The 19554-nt window shown below is 41.5% G+C and overlaps 1 protein-coding gene across 12 annotated transcripts in view; it reads right to left on the reverse strand.

The window, feature by feature from the left end:
• The window catches only part of LOC113026413 (unconventional myosin-IXa-like), a 161463-nt gene that overhangs the window by 97374 nt on the left and 44535 nt on the right, over positions 1-19554 (reverse strand). For all 12 annotated transcript variants that reach the window (XM_026175186.1, XM_026175185.1, XM_026175183.1 and 9 more), the window contains exon 2: positions 16852-17821. In XM_026175186.1, the coding sequence (XP_026030971.1) occupies positions 16852-17754 (903 nt within the window). In that variant the 5' untranslated portion in view covers positions 17755-17821. The remainder of the gene's footprint in view (positions 1-16851; positions 17822-19554) is intronic.

The raw sequence follows: 19554 nt of genomic DNA on the forward strand, positions 1-19554 counted from the left end.
AGTTTCTTCAAACAAATACACAGAAATATTTTTTTTATTTGTAGTGAACCCCGTATGGACGTTACAAAACTTGGTATCCTAGCTAATTTCATTAAGTTTCATGACGACTGAACCAGCAGATGATGATGATTAGATTCAGCAGTACTTATCAAATGTTAGCAAGCTAGCACTCTAAAAAGTGGTTAAATATGCTGAAAATAATACATAAAAATAACACTTTAGCACTGTCATGTTAGCATTTAGCACAGAGCAAAACTACAGAGCTGCTGACATGTAAATGGACTCTCAGCCTGGTTTTAGAAAAAGGACTAAACAAATATACAAGAAGCTCAGGGAAAGATATAGAAACACATTTCTAAAATGTAAAAGCAAAAATCCTAAAAAACACAGAAATCAAGTAGCTAAAACATCATGGAGGCAAACTGTTATTCTCTGTGAGGCTAGAGAACATGTGTTTATCAGTTAGTTTTAGCTAGCAGAAACTCTGTGGGATACTTTGGGTAGTAGAAACTGAAGTTGCTGATGTAAAGCATTAGGACAACTGGGTGCAACAGGATGTTTCTGCTTCTTTGTATGTAGTATCTATTTGTTTAAGGTCCTTTGAAAGGTAAAGAATTCAATAATAATAGTGAAGTAGTCCTTAAATAAACACGCACATTCCTTTAGTTATTTAAATTCAGTGATACGTGCTATAAGAAAAAAGGAAATCAAACACCTGCTAAAAAGTGCTTTCAGACTCACCGAGTCAGTCTGTGACACAGATATGTTTCTCAATAAGGAATGACAGAATTATAAAGAAGAAAAAGCAAGCAGGAGGGTTTGTGGGGAGATTTAAAGTTGTGATTACTGCAGCAGTGACGTGAGCAAAAATGAGCCAGATTTTAGCTGCATGGGGTCTCACCACAAAACCCCCCATAAAACAAATGGAGCAGCCACAAGAAGCCAGTATCTGCAGCATGTAGTTAGGCAATACCTAAGTTACGGTATCTTTTTGGGTATATATATATAAAAATAATAATTAAAAAAATATCTTTATGAAGAAAAGCTTTCCAGGAGTTTAGTGTAAAGCCAGACTTTTTAAAAAAAAATTTCATCCAAAGGAGAATAGCAACAAAAAAAAATTAGATGCTAATTTCCTTGAGGGTATCCCAGCTACTTGTACATGTCATGTTTCCTGTGGTTCCCATTGGCTTTTAGTTATGTTTCAGTGCATGTTAATTGCCCTTTGGTTACTTCCTTCTTCTTTTTTTTTAATAGTTAGCTTTTCTAATGTGTCCTGTTGCAGTTGAACTTCCTGTTTTTGTTCCTTTGTGATCATCTGGCCTGACCTGATTAGGTATGATAGGTAGGATTAGGTAGGTTTGATAGGCGACATCTTGGATTGCGAGGTTGGGGTCAGTGTGGCTGCGCTGATCTTCTGCGGTGGCGTTACAGTTGAAAACTCCACTTAAAATGGATGTAGCCATAGCCGTTTTCTTTCACATGCACGTGCACTTTTTTTTTTTGCACTAGAAACCCGATAATACCCAAAATCTGATTCAGATTACAAAATGACATGTTTTTTGTGTGAACCCTAAAGAAAAAAATAGCACTGTCTCAACTCTGATGAGGCATGTATAGTCTCTATCATGTGTACACTCTTCTGCATTTAAACAAGCACTTTACCTCAATGTTTATTGCAGCTATTAGTTGAATATCCACCTTTAGATAAAAATAACAACTGTTGTGCAGAAACATACCATGCACACCAACTGAACCCACCCCACACATTATTCTCTGACATCTCTCCTTTCTTATGTTTGGTTCTCTGTGTAACACCATATGCTGCTGTTATGCACCAAGGCTACCAATTATTCTGAGGCAAACCTCCTCCAGAAACTCGCAAACAAAGGCAGAGTTTGTTGTCTTTACAGGCTTAAAATAACTTTTCAAAGGCTGCTTCACAACCGCATGATGCTGGGACAAAAGGTAATGAAAACCAAGCCGACTCGTGCACGTTAGAGGGTGAATGGGGAAGATGTTAATTTTAACAATTGTGGAAGCAGTCTTGAAATGACACTGAGAATCCGCGGATGAAAAAACTGAAGAGATAAACAGATATCTGTATGACAAATTAAAACAAACAACTTTTTTTTCGGGGGCTCAGTTTCCGTCTGATTGATGAAAGTCTAGTTAACGGTTTCAAACAGACAAGATTACAAATGCAGATCTAGTTTGCTCAATAGCCTCCATAAAGCCCAGATGGCCTTGTGTCCAACTAAAGCTGCACTAATGTCAGTAATCTCATCTGGGCCTGATTGCTGTGACACCACATAAGCAGAATCAGATTGAATCAGGCCCATTTTAACTATCAATTTCCTGTCGTGAGCCTCTCGCTAAATCTATTGGGCGGAGTCGCGGAGAGTCATCAAGAGAAAAAAAGACACTGCTGGCAGGGAGGAAGAAGAGGAAATCACCGCCTGGCCATACAGCATTGTGTGAAATATTTGTGTCAGCTATTGTTTTTAAATGGGCACATCCATTCAGTGTTACTGTCCAAAAGACAAAAATACAGATTCCACTGCATGAAATGATAGGTACTTATTATTCTTTGACGCATGCATGTGCACAAGAATCCTTATATGGTCACTGCAGAAGCTCCGCTCACCTGTTTAAAATCACCTGTTAATGAGGGGCAGATAATCAGAAGCAAGTTAGCTTTAAGGGAGAGGAAAACGAGCTAAAACAACTTGTTGTTAAGGCCGAGTATGAAGTAAATAAGGCTTATTTTGAACTGCGAATCATGCAAAGCTATTCTAGCAGGGTTCAAAGATAAAAATGAGCAGAATAAAAACAGGATCCTATAAGCTAATAAAAGATGACAAAGAAAAAAAATTCTCAGGATGCAGAAAGGAGCAGCGAGAAAAGGAAAAAAAACTTGGCTGATGATATTACGCTGAACCTTGTCCAGGTCAACTATATGTCTACAGAGCATTTGAGTACACTGTGTACAGCTGTCTGAGGGGATAAATGCTGTACTGAGCTTCCTGAGAAAGGAAAGCAGGAATGCTCCAGAGAAAGAGTGCATGAGAGGGAGATGAGGATAATCCAGTGAGCAGATGTTTGGGAGCACATCGAAGAGTGCTCGCTGCCCAGAGGATACCGATTATAAGCGGATGGAAGCGCTAACAGGAACGCTTGGGAGCCAAGGTGGGCTACACGATTAGCCAACGCACACCTGCTAAGGCTAGCCAGAGTGCGATCCTGAGATGTAAAAGGTAGCCGTTGTTGTTAAAGCACATGTAATGAGAGAATTTCACAGAAGTAGCCACTGGCAAAAGAAACACTCCAGATGTCACACAGAGAAGACTCCAGACATGTGAGAGTGGACGGAGCTTTGCTTTGTACTTCTTCACCATTTAATCAAGAGGAAATAGCTCATTTAGTTAAAACTCTAGCATGTGCTAAAGCTGAAGGAGAGGTAATGTGACCAGTGAGTGAGGGTGGGACAGCAGCACAGAGGAGAGCACTGTGCAGTAAAACCAGCCTGTCCTCTGCACTAGAGCAGCTCTGGCAGTACAGAGCTTTCCGATGTCTCATTGTGATTTAAAGACCAAGGACACAGTCAGTCATGAGTGAACATCTCCTATTCCCCAGCTCCTGGGAGAATAGAACATGTTCTGACAGGCACCTCTCCGGTGCACAGAGGTTAGCGCTGCACACGCCATGCAGAATAGTACACACACACAGAGCAGCGGTGCCCTCATTCAAGCAGAATAAAAACAGCACCTCCTGCAATACGCACGCATCTTGAGCGATGGTGCTATAATCCATGCATCCTCTATCAAGCTGCCAGCCTTATAACAGGCCTTGCAGTTCTCACCTGGTTTGTGAGGTTCAGTGGGTTCACCCCCAGCAGCTGTGGCACCATTGCCGTACTGTAAATGTGTCCATATGCCCGGGGAGTACGTGCCGTTTTAACCCAGGTAGCTGTCTCCAATCCCAGTTTTGGTGGTGCTGGATAGGAGCACCGGACAGGTCCTCAAGCCATTTCACACTCATACTTAATGACGCACGCTCCTTTGAACCCACGTTTTGTTTTGTATCAGAGTGCTGAGGTACTACCTGGAGCCATCCATCAGCCACAGGAGACAGAGCCTTTCCCTGAGGGCCTGGTTAAGAGCGGGGGGGGGGCATCTGGATGGGAACCATCTGGTGAAGGAGGAGTTTGTTCTGCTACTCCTGCAGCAGGCAGGCAGGCAGGTCTGCCGGCCACACCACCAGAACAAAGGCAAGCTGTAATGTGGTCCCCGCGGCCGAGGCGGGGGAGCTCTGTCTGCCTGCCTCCCCAGACAGAGCAGCACACAGCTGGGGTCAGTCTCAAAGCCTCACCTGGCCTTCAGGACGGATTTAAGATGCAGACGTCTGCTCGTCATGCGAGAGACTGCTTCACTTTCATGGATTGCCTCCGCTCTTCACATGACAGTAACTCAAACACTAAGATTTTAATGACTCACTTTCTCTACCGCTTAGTTGTGGAGGACACAGCCGGCAGCCTTTCAGAAATCCCGTCCTTCAGTCAGATGACGACTCGATATTATTTACCGAATGTGCATGTTTTCCAAATGTGGCACACAGAACGGCTGCTCCACATACACAAAGCTTTTGGGAAACTGAATCTTTTTAGTTATTTATTTACTTTTTGCTTAAATGTATGGCTCTGCACAAAAGTCTGTCCAGCTTACGTGAAAGTGAAGGATTTTTTTCATCATCACTCAGTTTCCCTTCCTGCCTCTAAATGACTGATAATCCAACATAATGTCAGTGGCCTCTTTATTTTCAGCAAGCCTCTGGGTTTGATCTGATCTCACAATCAAACAGTCAAATAATAGTCAAATTTCACCTCCTGTGTATCAGCTCTCCGAAACTTAATAGGCTGCAGGGGACCAAAAAAAAGAACATCTCATCTGATATTACCTGACTGCACAACTACAACTGGACTGCTAGACACAGACGGACACTGGAAGCCAAGTCCTTCCCATCAGCCTGCCAGCTGTCTTCCCGTCAGCGCTCTCCCGCTGTACGCTCATATCTCTGCCGTCGCCTGCCTCTGAACGCCGCTCAAATTACACACGACAGCAGTTATTGGACATCTGCGGCGCATTATTAAAGGCTTTTACGCGACGAGAAAAGTTTCCAGCGGACGATGACAGCATATCATGAATACTTGGATTTGACCGCTGGCGTGATGCAAGGAAGACAGTCATTGTTAGTCATGTGTCTGCACTGCTGTATTTCTGAGACGCATCACACAGAGGCTACAGAGGCTGCACTGTAGCCAAAAAAAAAAAAGAAAAAGGTCACAAGACTGAACCCCTGCAGCGGCTGATGCAGCAGCCGATGAAGAGCTGAGTGGTCATCAGTCACTAGAAATAAAGCTGTGTGAGTCTTTAAGCCTTTAAAACCACACACACACACACACACACACACACACACACACACACACACACACACAGTGTCCTTGAGAAGGGGGTAAAGTCAGGCACAGCCTCTTCACTCACTGCAGCGTGCTTTACCTTGAGCAAAGGTGAACAATCAGGTCACTGTGATGCAGAAAAATGCACAAATATGTGCAACAGGGTTGGCTATTAGATCAGCCCAAACTTCCAAAGATCTCCAGCCAAAAAATACAAATCTTCACTTAGGTTCTAACAGGAATCATCACAGCGTCGCACTGAGTCCCGACAACAGCAGTTACTTAGCTTAATGAGGAAAAAAAGCGTTCACGCAGCCAGAAGTAGCCGAGCATGTCAGTGCAGGGGCGCAGACAACTTTCAGACGAAGTGCAGACGGCATACTAATCCACGGATTTAATACGAGTAAACAGAATAGTATAAACAGAGTACTCGAAACAATAGAAAGTCTTTGGACAGACAGTGTCATCGGCAGTGAATATGAACTTCAAACCAAAAGAAATGAGGACAGATTTGGGCGTTATCTGCCTGTAAGGACTGCAAATACTGTGATATTTGACTACGCAAAAGGCCAGTTACACGACAGCCCATTAGGAGGTTCAAATAAACTCCAAAGCTACCCCAGCAGGCCGCTGTAATCTTTTCGTATGTTTGGAGCCAAGTATTTTGGTGCTTTTCTCTTACTATTTTTCCTGTGCCCTTGTTTTGCAGGAATGTCTTGTGTGCATGAACACATCTGCCGAGGTGTGCAAAAGTACAGTTCTCCACACTGACTCAACAAATGACTAACACGCGTATAGCTTTTGTCTCCACTGTTGTTAACCTAGGAATTTCACAGTAGCCTCCATGTACCAAGAGCAAGCCACAAGCTCAAGCTGCACCAAGTGTGGCTATTTTATTGTTTTACCTTCACGCTGACTAAAAGCCCACTTTGTCTCATTTCCCTGAGCACAGGAAGAAGCTTTCACTGTTACAGCTTGAAAACTGAAGGAAATAATCCCAGCCTGGATCCTTCACGGCCCACCTGGTGTTTCCATTTAAATCTCCTTTTAATTTTGTCAATCAAACGTACACGGGAAGGCCTGAGATTTAATATAATTGATTTAAAATATTTATAAGGAACAAGGTTTAAAAAGTAATTTTTCACTCATCTGCAGGTTGCCCCCCCTCCCTCCATTCATCCAGTTGGCAGTAAGCCTCTTACACCAATCCAAAAAAGAATGATTTATCTAAGGCTACGGGCTTTTATACAAATGTTGTCAAATCAAGGCCCAACCGCAGCATCTTCTGCCAGCGAGAGATATCTCATCCTGCAGTGTTTTCTTTCTTCTTCCAGACCTCTTCCTGACATTAATGTAAAAATCTGGACATCTGCTTTCGTTATTGCTCCGTCTCAGGCAATCTATAAGAAAAATCTAATGAATCATTATGATGTAAACTAACCAACTTCCAGTCGCCACAGCAGGTAGCTCTGCATGTTTGATTTGGCGGATTTTTAAACCCTTGCTGACAGATTTGTGTCACCTCCATGAATTAAACCAGGGATCTTCTCCTTGTTAGACAAATGTGTAAACCACCACACTATGAAAGCAATTTAGAAGATACTGGCAGCCACCTGTGCTAGCCCTCAGCCTCCTGGCAGCAGAATCCTTAGTTAGCGCAAGTACCATAGAAGCAGAATTTCTAGAGCACCTGCCTGGTGGGTCATATTTGTGGGCCGATGTTACCAAAATTCAAACTCATCTGAGACTTTTAGTAGATACATCTATTGTGTCAGGCTTTACTAAAGTATCACGTTCACCAGATCTTCAAAAAACACTTGACCTCTGACTTTGATCTGAGGAAAAAGATTCATGCTTGCCTGAGATTTTTAGTAGATGCATCTAGTTAGCGTGGGTGACAACAATACAGTATACAAACTGGCAGATAGAAATACCGTAATTGTCGGGCTATAAGCCGCTACTTTTTGCACAAGCTTTGAACAATGCGGCTTTTAGTCAGGTGCGGCTTTTCTATGGATTGTCCGTGATTTTTGTCATATCGTAAGACGATTTGTTTTGTTTGTTCCACTGTTGTACGGCACTACGTTGCCTGGCGGAAGGGCATGTGATCAGACACACAGTATTGGGGTTCAAGAATGGCATGTTGGTCACATGTCCGTCCGCCAGGCAACGTAGTGCCGGTCGAAGTAGCGCGAAAAACAAACTTCAAAGTAGCGCTACGCGTTCAGTGGGAGGCGTGGATGACGAGCGGCGATAAACTTGCGAAAAGCAAGTTATGCCCAACTCCACCAGTGGATTCTGACAGCGTGGAAAAGTGTTAAAAAATCCATGATCACCAACGGATTTCGAAGGGCTGGACTGCTGCATGATGGAGAGGAGGACACCGCCACGGCCCTTCTGAGGGTGTTCGACTCTGACACTGACAACGAGGATTTCTTTGGTTTTGAAAGTGACAACGAAGGAAAGAAGCGGAGAGTGGATGACGAAGCCATCCTGAGCCTGTTGGTATCAGACACTGGAGGAGAGGACTTTGGTGGTTTTAGTGGGCAGGAAGAAGAGAAAGATGGTGAATTACTGACTTTTCTTCTTGTTAAAGCCGTGTCACTGCACCTGAGCCTAAAAGGTAGGCCGAATCAATTGTTCTGGTGTGCTGTAGGTTATTGTTATATACTACATTTGTTACTCATTTATGAAGCACAGTACATGTTTCGTACTTGTAATTACCGCTACTTGTACTTGTACTTGTACCCTAAAAAGTTATGCAAATATGTACCCATAACTTGTTTTTCAAAATATTAATAAAAAGGGATGTCTCCAAGAAGCCATCTTTTTCCTGACAATTCCCTTTGTGCATATTCTCTTACATATGATAAGTCAACATTGAAACACCTGTGGCTTTTAGTCAGGTGTGGCTAATGTATGTACAAAACAGGATTTTCCCCTGATTTTAGCTTGTGCGGCTAATATTTGGGTGCGCTTTGTAGTCCGGAAAATACGGTACCAAAGAACTGTGTTTTGTTAGCCTTGCCAGGGCAATTTAGATGTAAAACAAACAAAAGAATCGAATGTCATCAAAGGCCTTCAAGGAATTTATCAGAAGAATACCAAAAAACTGATTCGATGCATTTTTTGTTATTTTCATCTTAATACATTTGAAAATCCCCAACGTCTGGGAGAATCACATCATAGTCCAACAGTCAGCATGACTTATTAAACAGTGTTACAGGAATACAACAAAAAGCGTTGCATTCAGTCTTGACACACAAAGTCAAGGTAATAGTGTTGTTTATATTCAAATACCATTACACTTTTATAGACTGCTTATAAAAGTCAGATGAAGCCACAGTGATGTGAGCCTCTGGTCAGCAAAGTCACGTTTTTTGTGCTGTCCAAAAATCAGTTGAGGTAGGATCTTCTAGCTTCATATGGCTCTTTTGCATGTTTCCACTGATTCTACATTCAACAATTTGGAAACTGAAATGAAAAATTTAACCTAGACACCAAATTTGGGAGAAAAAAAAAACAAAGCTGAAAAAGTATCACAGCTTCTGTCTGCTCTACCTCTTAATTTTGCTGAACCTTAGTGTTGGTGGTAAGCATGGATATATACACTTAAATGTCTAGGCTTAAGTTCCTCTAACTGTGTACTTCAACTCCAAAAAAGAAAAAAGTTGTACATTTCCTCAAAAACAGCTCTTTGGATAGTAAAGATTACCAACCCAAGGTAGTCCCACCGTGTGACATGCCCTACTTCATTTGGATTTTTTTTAATCAAGGTCTTTTATTGAAAGAGATTTAATAAAAGTACCGTTACAAACAACAAATCAAACATACAAGCGGTTAATGCGGTTATGGCGTTAACATCATTTTACCAAGATTAACGCTGACAGCACTAATTTTAATATTTTGGTGTCAACCAGCAAACTCTCTACCTAAATTAATGCAATCATTTGAATACTTTGGTCGATTATCGAGTTATGATGAGTAAAATACAACTGCTTAAATACAATTATAATCCATCAGAAGAAATTAAAAATAAGTATCATTTAGCATGGCAAACAGAGTAAAAATATTTGGGAGTTATAACACCTAAGGATCTCGCAGTTTCTAAGTTTATATTTGAGAATAGATTCGATTAAAATGAATATACTGCCAAATTATTATATTTATTTCAAACATTGCCAATGGAAATAAGCCAGAAACAATTTAATGAATGGGATAAAATGTTGTCAAGATACATAGCAAGGTAAAAGACTCCGAATTTGATTTAAAACCTTACAACTGGATAAAGGAAAAGGGGGATGGGGCCTTCCTTCTCTCAAGGATTATTATTGGGCAGCACAATTAAGGCCTATGATATGCTGGTGTAATCCTTCATATGATGCTCAGTGGAAAGGCATTGAGGAGGGTCTGACCTCCATTCCCTTACAAGCTATTATAGCAGACAGTAGCCCGCAAGATTTAATAAACACTATTTAAATGGATCAAGCTGACTTTTAGTTTGGGAAATAATAATAAAAGAGCATAAAGGATTGGTGACTTTGCGCATGCTAATGGAGGAATGTAGACTTCTTCGTTTTGAAAAGGTTAAAGAAAAATATTCATTAGAAACACAGGATTTTTAAAGATACCTACAGATGCGGCATTTTGTCAGCAAAAAGGTAAAATCTAAGTCTGAATTAAGCAAACTGCTGTTACACTTATTTAAAAGGGCATACAGCGCAACTAAAGATAGAGGCATCATCTCAGGCCTGTATAAAGGGTTAATAAACATGAAATCACACTCGACCCTATATATTAAAACTAAATGGGAAATGGAGGGAGCAATAGATATAACGGAGGAAGAGTGGACAACAATATGGATAATATGTCCATATTATCCATATTGTTATTGGAAAAGCCTGATAAGATATTTTATTGCACCTTACCAAAAATCTCACTATGACAGTAACCCTCCCGTTTGCTGGAGAAATTGTGGAAACACGGATGCAAATCGTTATCATATTTTCTGGGACTGTGATGCTATTAAAGCTTATTGGAAGGGAACACATGTAGCAATACAAGGGATATTTGGAAGATATTTGCCTTTAGAAAGAAAAACTTTATTTTTTGGACTCATCCCAGAATGATGGACAAAGAACGATAAATATTTGTTTAATATTTTATTGGTGGCAGGCAAAAAAGCCCTCATAAAAAAATGGCTTTCATGTGAGAGCCCAACTATGAACATGTGGATGGAGGTCACAGTGGATATTTACAGGATGGAGAAAATGACAGTGGATGTGAAATAAAAGAGGGACCTGTGTGTATCACGTTGGAAGAAATGGATGAACTTTATAATAACACGCAGGCCAGATTTTGACTCGTTAATCTTAGTTAAGATATCATTTATATTACTGGTAATTAAATCTCACTCCCTAACTGTTTATGCTTTTTTGTTTTGTTTTGATTTTTTTCCTTCTTCGGTCACAGGTGTAATGGGGAGTGACAGTTGGTTTAAATAAGCTTTTCAAAGGTGCTTGGAATTGTTAAAATATAAACTAGCCAAGTGGGAGCCCAGTCCAACACGTCTTACTCCAATGTCGGCTCACTAGCGCCCCCTTATTTTAATTTTTCACTCTAAAGGGGACCGCAACATGAGTAAGATGTTGTATTAAATAAAACTTTAAACCATTAACTGAAACCATAAGTTTATTAGTACAGTGTTTACTGAAGTCACAGATCAAAGGAGCTGAAATCAGCTTTCACACAGATTTTTTTTCGCAATCGGACTTCTTTTTGAAACCAGAGCAGTCGCCCCCTGCTGGCAAATGCTGGAAAGAATAAATTTTAAGAAACATCTGCATAGGCTTTGCTTTTAATCCAGGAAGAAAACATTTAACAAACAGTAACAGATTTACACATCAGTTTGTTTTATCTGTAAATAGAGCTGGGCGATATGAGATTTTTTCATATCACGATATGTTTTTTTCATTTCAGGCGATAACGATATCTATCACGATATAAGCCAAATAACTATATTTGTAAGATTTAAATGTGCCGTTGCTCACAAGTAAAATGTGAAATAATCAGCAGCTTGTTTTTATTTAAATATTTATTTCCCATAATAAGTTCAACAGGGTAGATGTACTTAAGGAACATGAGACTTTTTCAGATAAATAAAGGCAAATATTGCAAACTACACAAAAGGCAGCCGCTAAAGCGTTTAAGTTTCAAAATAGAACAAACGAAACAGACTAAATTGTCAATTCCACTTAGAAACAAAATATTAATTCTAAAAATAAATCTTAGTTTGTTTTACAGAAGAACAGACAAAACTGACTAACTTTTGTCAATATCAAATAAACTGAGAACTAAAAGGAAATTCTCAATCTCTCCTTGTTGTATAGCTGAGCTTTTCAAACAGTTTTAACAGTTACTTTAGTCTGACAAAAGCCGAATGACGAATTAGCGCTTCCAGTCAGAGACTGAGGCTACGTCCACACGTACACGGGTATTTTTGAAAACTGAGATTTTCCGTTTTCGTTTTAAAAAATAATCCCGTCCACACATAAAGGCAGAAATGAAGGAAAACGCTGCTATGAACATGCCAAAGCAGCAGGTGGCGCTAGATTCCTAACCGTGCAGAAATGTTGGCCAATCAGAAGTCTAGAAGCCTCGGTGGGAAAAAGTAAACAAAGCTGGGGCATAGAAGCAGAACCGAGTCGTCTGTGTGGAGGGACAGTAACTGTGTGTATATGTAAGCATTTAAACACTGCAGAGAGTAGAATTAACAGTAACAGTGTTGTAGAAATTCATTTCACCAGTCACAATAAACTGGTGACGCATGCACCAGTTTATTGTATTTCCAGACTTGCTTTCGGCACAATTTACAGTGCACGCTACTCTGTTTTTTGTCAGACTTGAAATAGCCGAAATACCTTCACACTACGGAACTTCTTTGGCTCTTCCGTTCGACAATCTCTCCGGCATTGGAACCATCATCTGTTTTCTCTTCGGTCACGCTCGGTTGATTTTTCTAGTCGGCACACTCATTTCCTCCATTACGCGCTGGCTGCTTCCCAAACAAACACACGTGCGGCTTAGCACTTGTGCTGTACGTAACAAGTCACGCGACGTGACGCTGCGGCTGTGATTGGTTCGGCTCTGCGCTACCTAATTTGGATTGGCTGACCTTTTTTTTTTTTTTTAAGAGGACAAGAGCGGCGAGGTCTATCCTGATAGCTTAATTTCTCTATCGAGTAAAAGTTATATCGCGATACATATCGTTATCGTTCTATCGCCCAGCTCTATCTGTAAATTGTGAGCTGATATTACAAACACATTAGACAAAAAATAAAAAAATAAAAAAATTCTGTAAAAGCTGAAAACTGTTTGAATGCAGCTCTGTTTCCTCCATAATGATATCACAAAATTGCCTTAATGGTTATCACTTTTTTGTCCTTCCTGTTATCATCATTACATCAGCCTTTAAAAATCCCCCATTAGTCAAGCTCTGATTGTGAGGTCAGCACTTCAGCAGCCAGCATGTGGGGATAACACTTAACTGGTCAGTAAATGTATCTGTCAGAACATGTGATGCGTAGATGTGGAAGCTGGGTGGTAAATACACATTAATTTGATTTATTTGGGCTAAAGTCACAGATTGGTCCCAAAGCATTTTTTCAGTCTATACAACAGGCAGCTTTGACTGAGCTCTGGCAGTAATTTATTAGAAAAGTTATGCACTGTATTAGACAGTATCCAATTTACAGGCATGAAGAGGGAAGACGTTCAACAAAAGGGAGATAAAACTACTGAGAACCAAACAGAGTGGCTAGAATTTTAATAGTTCATCTGGACCGGCATGCATTTGAAATCAATCTAATAAGCTTCTCTGACCTCATATTTTCAGCCTGACTCTGCCTCAGGGGCACATTCAAACCACCACAAAGCCTCAGTGCAGCAGCAGCATCTGACCGAAGCAAATGGTTCTGTAATTGCCATTACAACTTGTGGAAACCAAAGAATGGAACCAAAGCACTCTTGTGCCCTGCCTGCTGGTAAACTTTTTACCCCAGAAATCTGCTTCTCCTTATATTGGGGAGGCGCCGATCTTCCCATTGAAAGGAGAAAACACTCGATGTTTTCCTGCTTTCTCATTTTAAACACATTAAAAGCTATTCTTTGCACGGTGGTTTAATGCCATGTGACACATAACTGCTACCGATTCATCTTTTACACTACATGAAGTGCATAGTTTCTTTTTTTACATGTAATGACACTGCATGCTTCTCTTTCATTGTTTAGCTATAGTGACCCCTCGAGAAATTCAACATTTTTCTTCTTATTTTTCCTGTTACTGTTATGTGTCTTTTGGCCTTCTACCAATGTAAATGCTGTGAGCTCATATTGAGGATGACGAGTGGCAGCTCATCAAATTAGCTGACAAAATCCACCTACTAGCATCTCTAAAATGCTCACTAATCATAATCCGGCTGGTTTAATCTGACATTTCGCCAGTTTACAAGAGTCTGTCAGATTAAAGAAATTAGATAGCCACATGAATTTGTGTGTTCTGAAAGTGACAGAAAAACGATCTTTATGCCATCTTGTTGGTAACACAACAAACTACAGCTGCTGGTATTTAACAGTTTTTAGATGCTGGCCCCTCTGTTGATGAGTTTTTGTTTTCTACCGTTTGAAATCCATCGACAAGAAAAAGATACCAGAAATAAATGACTGATTACTGGTGATCAAAGATGCCGGGGTTTTACCATATTTTTACCGTTTTACCAACGTCCTTTATTTAAATATGTTTAAGACTGGCGACGTGTCCAGGGTGTAACCGGCGCCTCAGCCTATCACAACTAGGATAGGTTTCAGACCCTCTGACTTGGATGAATGTTAAAAGTTGTTACAGTATTTTACTGTAAAGGTGTAGGTTCACACTAAAATGCTGACAGCTCTGGTAGCTAGCATTTTACTTTATATCATGTGATCTTTAAAATGTTGCAATGATTGGACTGAGGACAATTTAAAATGAACATTTAGCATCTATTCATACCTGTTTCAACCTAATTTTTTACTCAGATGAGTTATGAGCAACATAATGTAGCAACAGTAAAACTCATGCTTGCTGTTCAGACAGAAGCACCGATAGTATTTAGAAGTATTTAAGCCAAAAAAGTGTATTAGTGTAAAATCTTTAATCTTTAAACATTCCAAGTGCGCACCTTTTTTGACACACCACAGTCAGACAGGTGATTGATAGGGAAGTAATTACATGGGACACAGTCACAGCCTCCATAATAAAGCACATATGCAGCCAAATAGTATCTACTTCCTCAGAGAGTACTGTAATGTTCCTCTATCTGTGTTATTATTAAACAAAAAGAGCATGTCAGTTTTTGTGGTGATGTCGCCCCCGGCAACTGAGCTCTGACAGGTATTCAGTCAGCCTGCAGATCAAAGCAGTTGTGTGTTGAACCACAGCTATGTGGCTAAAAAAGAAAAAAGCATTTCTGACACGTGTAACATAACCTTCATTCTGTTGGTGCACAAAAACCTCTCAGCCATGTAAGGTACATGAAAACTGTGTTTCTCCAAAGATTTTTTTCTGAAATTTGGAACAAGAATGAGCGTCTCACACATACCAGAAACCTTTATTTTCCCCAAACCAGCTGCAGTAACAGGTTTCTTTCCCCAGAGGCAGCGTGGGGGTCTTTAAAGGTGATTCATGATTTCCAGCTGACAAACCGTATTTCTGACTGAGTGTACAGCAGATTTATTTTACTGTACAGACTTGCACGTGGGATGCATGTGGTGTCAACATGCACAGCTGCATATTGACATGACATCCCCATACATCCTGACAGGAAGCTGTGAGCTGAGGAACAAAATGGCTGCCAGCAAACAACAAACTACGGGTGGGCACATATCCCACACAGAGTCATGTTTAGGCTGAAGAGAACATGCTGCCCTTGAACAGACCAAACATGGAATTCCCAATGAAATTCCATAATCCATAATCCATTATTGATTTATAATCCACAGCAGATTAGGCAGCATTCCATTATTTTTCCCCCCGTTCTCCTGTCAATGCAGAGATTGGACACTGCAGAAAAACAACATATCTAGGTCACACAATAAATATTAAGTATAAGGAGTCATATGTGGTAAAGCTGTTGCTAAATATAGGTTTCCTGCCTGTTAAGGGATTCCAGCTTCAGAGGGACATTTCTATAATCCATTTCATGCCTGGTCTCATGAGCTGACATTCCATCACCAGAGGGGGGAAAAAAATTCCCACTGACTTCTCTACAGATTTCGTTGGCCTTTTTATTTTGGTCACTTCCTTTCTACACACAGGGCGTCTTAATGAACAACATATGAACCATATTCATCTTGAAAACAAGTCAGCTTGAACATTTATGATGTTTTCTGAAGCATTTTGGGTCTGAGTCTTGCTCTAACTATCAAACCTTTCTAGTCTCGATGCCCAAATGAACTGCACAGCTTTACACGAAGTTGACAATAGTGACAAAAAACATAGTAAATGCAGTAAAGCTTAAACCCAAATGGGATCTAGACAGAGAGAATGTCTAGATCTATGGATCAGTGGGTGATTTGCAGCCTTGGTCACAAAACACACCCTGCGACACGATTCAGACAACTCTACAAACCAACCAATCAGAGTCAACCATGTAATGAGACAGACGTTATTAGCGAGCACAACATTTGCCAAGCTGCAAAGGGCTGTGGTACCAAATGTCATCAAAAAGAGTAGCAATCCTCTTCAAATCAGACTTTACATGTCGTCAGATACTCATCTTAGACTTATGGGGCATTCCAGTTATTTCAGAAGTCCAATATCGGAACTTAGAGTGACTTCACTCAGTTAGTGCATTCCAACAGTAAAGTCGGAAAAGCAGGGACTCGCTGCAGAGGCAGCTGAAAGTCCACCTGATGAGTGGAATCAGTCACTTATTTTAGAGACATACTGAATAGAATCAGTATGACCCAAAATACTATATTCAAAATTTTGCAAATTTTGCATGTTCCAATTTGAGAAATGAGGATTATCCATAGTATGCTCATTGGCTAATGACTTCTGATTGACAAGTCCTCAGCTAGTGTGGTTTCACTGGTTAACTCAAAGCTTCAAAACAGGACTTAGCTAAGTTATGTATGACATCATGCTAGCTACATCCATCTTTTATGCTGTTTACCTTTTTTTAGTAAAGTTTGTGCAGTGGAAGATGACTGCTAGACTAAGTTTTGTGCCTTTTAAATGAAATCAGACAGTCAGGTATCACAAAAACGCCACTGTTCATTTTAAAAATACACCCATGTGTCCTCCATTGGTCACAAGGCAAAATGCTAACCGCAGTTTAGTTTCTAATTTAGTTCCTTACCTCTAACACAGGCCCCGCTCCCAGGATGATCTGCTCCACCCCACTGGCAAAGCCCTTCTGGCTGAGAGCTGTCAGGTGATGGATGAGGAAGTTGGTGCTTTGGGTCTTCCCAGATCCACTTTCACCAGAAATCACTATGCACTGGTTCTTCCGCCGCTGCAACATGGCATGATACGCCACATCTGCCACAGCATAAATGTGGGGCTCCAGCTTCCCCAGCGTGTGGTTGTCGTACATTTTGACATATTTGGGATTATAGATTGGCAGGAACTGGAAGGGGTTAATCACGATAAGAATACTCCCAACATAAGTGTAGATCTTCTCCTGGCGGAAGCGTGCACGGAGGCTCTCCAAAAGGGCGCGCTCCGTTAGCTCCGGGAGAGCACACAGGTCACAAGGTGGGTCGCTCCCTGCAGGCTGGGGGAGGAAACCCCGTTCGACCATGCGCCTTCGTTCCTCAGTCACCCGCAGCCACATTTGCAGGCTGCCCCCGTAATGAATAGATCCATCCAGGTTTTTCTCCCGCAGGAGGAAGCGGTAATCCTCGCCACTGCACAAGCCACTACGGTTTTCCAGGGCGGTTCTTGGCCACAGCATCATCCGCTGAACCGGGCAGTCGCTGGGATTGAGGATCCACTCTTCCCCACCGAACTCCTTCACCTCGGCCAACACGTAGCATTTGGTACGGTCCAGGTGTAACCGTTCGATGAGGCACTCGATGGCTTCAGCAGCAGTGGTGTTCTTGCGGGCGGTGACGGGGCAGTAGATGGTGCCCTCAGCCAGGGAGCCCGGATAGACGCGCAGGGTGAACTCCTGGTCCTCCAGGCGCCGCCGCATGCTGCCACTAATGGTGGCCATATTGGCGCTGCCGGTGTAGCTGCAGCCGCCATCTTGTAGGCTCATGGCGGCGCAGCAGGTCCCATCAGCAAGCTGCTCTCAGGGACCAAGGGACTGACTCAGGACATCCCAACTAGAGGAGGGAGAGAGAGAAAGATGGAGGCGGTTAAGACATTTTTGGTTTCAGACATCAGTTCATGCCCTCACAGCGTCAAACACTTCCAAGTACATTGAGTCACAACAGGGTCATCAGAGTCAGGGCGACACAGTAGTCCGAGTCAATGGGCTTTCTGTTTCGTATCGTAAAGGGAACCACTATGAGAGCCGCCACAAAAGAAGAGCAAGAGCCCGATGCTAAGGGAGAGTCGAGAACTGATAGTGGGCTGATAGTTATTCAAAACAATGAGGAACAGTAGCTGCTGCATGAATTTAAAGGCTACTGGCCACAGCTTATCAGAGCCACATACACTCTGTGTGTGTGTGTGTGTGTGTGTGTGTGTGTGTGTGTGTGATAATCCAAGTACTGTAGCTGTGTGCCAAGATTAACAGCTGCCACCTTCCACACAAAAGTGGCTGTAATGAGAGCACAATGGTGCAATTCACCACTTCCCTGTTGATAGTGGACACAGGACTCCATTCTCCCTCTCAATCTTTCACACACACAAACTTCAAATGTCACACTTGAAAATTTAAAGTGCTCTTCCATCGATTAATGATTTTGGGAGACAAACCGCTTTTAAATTCAATTGCACAAACAACAATACTGTATATTGTGTCTGGGACACGATCAGAAACAGACTATAGCACTTCTGTGCTGCACTAGATTAATATAACTCTTTATATACAGCATTTTTTACCTGATTTTTAACTGATGGTAACGGTTTATATTTACCTCTCTGCTTAAATGTGTAACTGCTTTTTCCTTGGGCAATCAAAGCTCCAGCATTACTTATAATATATGGAACAGCTTTACTGTCAAACTCTGAAGTTGTTCTGTACACTACATGTGTTGTTAGTTTGGACTTTATCGCTTGAGAAGTAGGTGAAGTTGTGCCAGAAATCTCGACAGTGTTCAGACTGCATCCGTTTGATGGAGCCACTGAAATACTTCAAGGTTAATTTAACTAATTATTCTTTTCTTTTCTGGAGCCAGTTCACCTCAATGTTTCCTTCATTCTTTACTTTCTCTTTTTTGGTTGAATTTTCTAATCTGCTACATCTCTCTCATGCCTTCTCTATTTTTTCTACGATACAACAAATACGCACCAGACAGCCAAAGTCAAACGTCTGTCAGGGCGGCTGTTAGCAACACAGCTTCCTTTAGTTGTCCTTTGAGCTATGTGTACAGTATGTGGCCGACAAACACAGAAAGATAAAGACAGGAGAGGAGAGGATGAGCCAGCCACTCGCCCTTTGAGCGCTCCAGACAGGCCTTCCTCTCCCTCTTGCTTGTCTGGAGTAATCTTGAACACCTACAGGAGTCTGCAGCAGCCCACAGACAAACAGGGAGGAAACAGACAGCCGAGTGTCTGTAAGACACAAAGAAGTGAGCTGTGAGGGATGAAAGACAGGGCAAAGGCAGAGGAGGCAGAGCTGAGAGACAGGCAGAGATGACAGAGAGCCTGGGACTTAAGATAACTGACGCAATCACTCGCTGGGACACTAATGAGCTGCTCAAATAGGTAGAAGGTCAAAGTTTCAAGTCTATTATGCAGAAATGCAAATAGAGTCAGTATTCATCACGGTGCGTGTACGCTGTGCTGGTTTCCTTTTGGGAATTTCTGGTGTTTTTACACAAATATACAAACAAACACTAAAGTTCCCTGACACTGTGGTCACAACGATGTGAGTAATAATGGCAAAAAT

The sequence above is a fragment of the Astatotilapia calliptera genome, chromosome 7 (genome assembly GCF_900246225.1).
Source record: "Astatotilapia calliptera chromosome 7, fAstCal1.2, whole genome shotgun sequence".
Taxonomy (NCBI): domain Eukaryota; kingdom Metazoa; phylum Chordata; class Actinopteri; order Cichliformes; family Cichlidae; genus Astatotilapia; species Astatotilapia calliptera.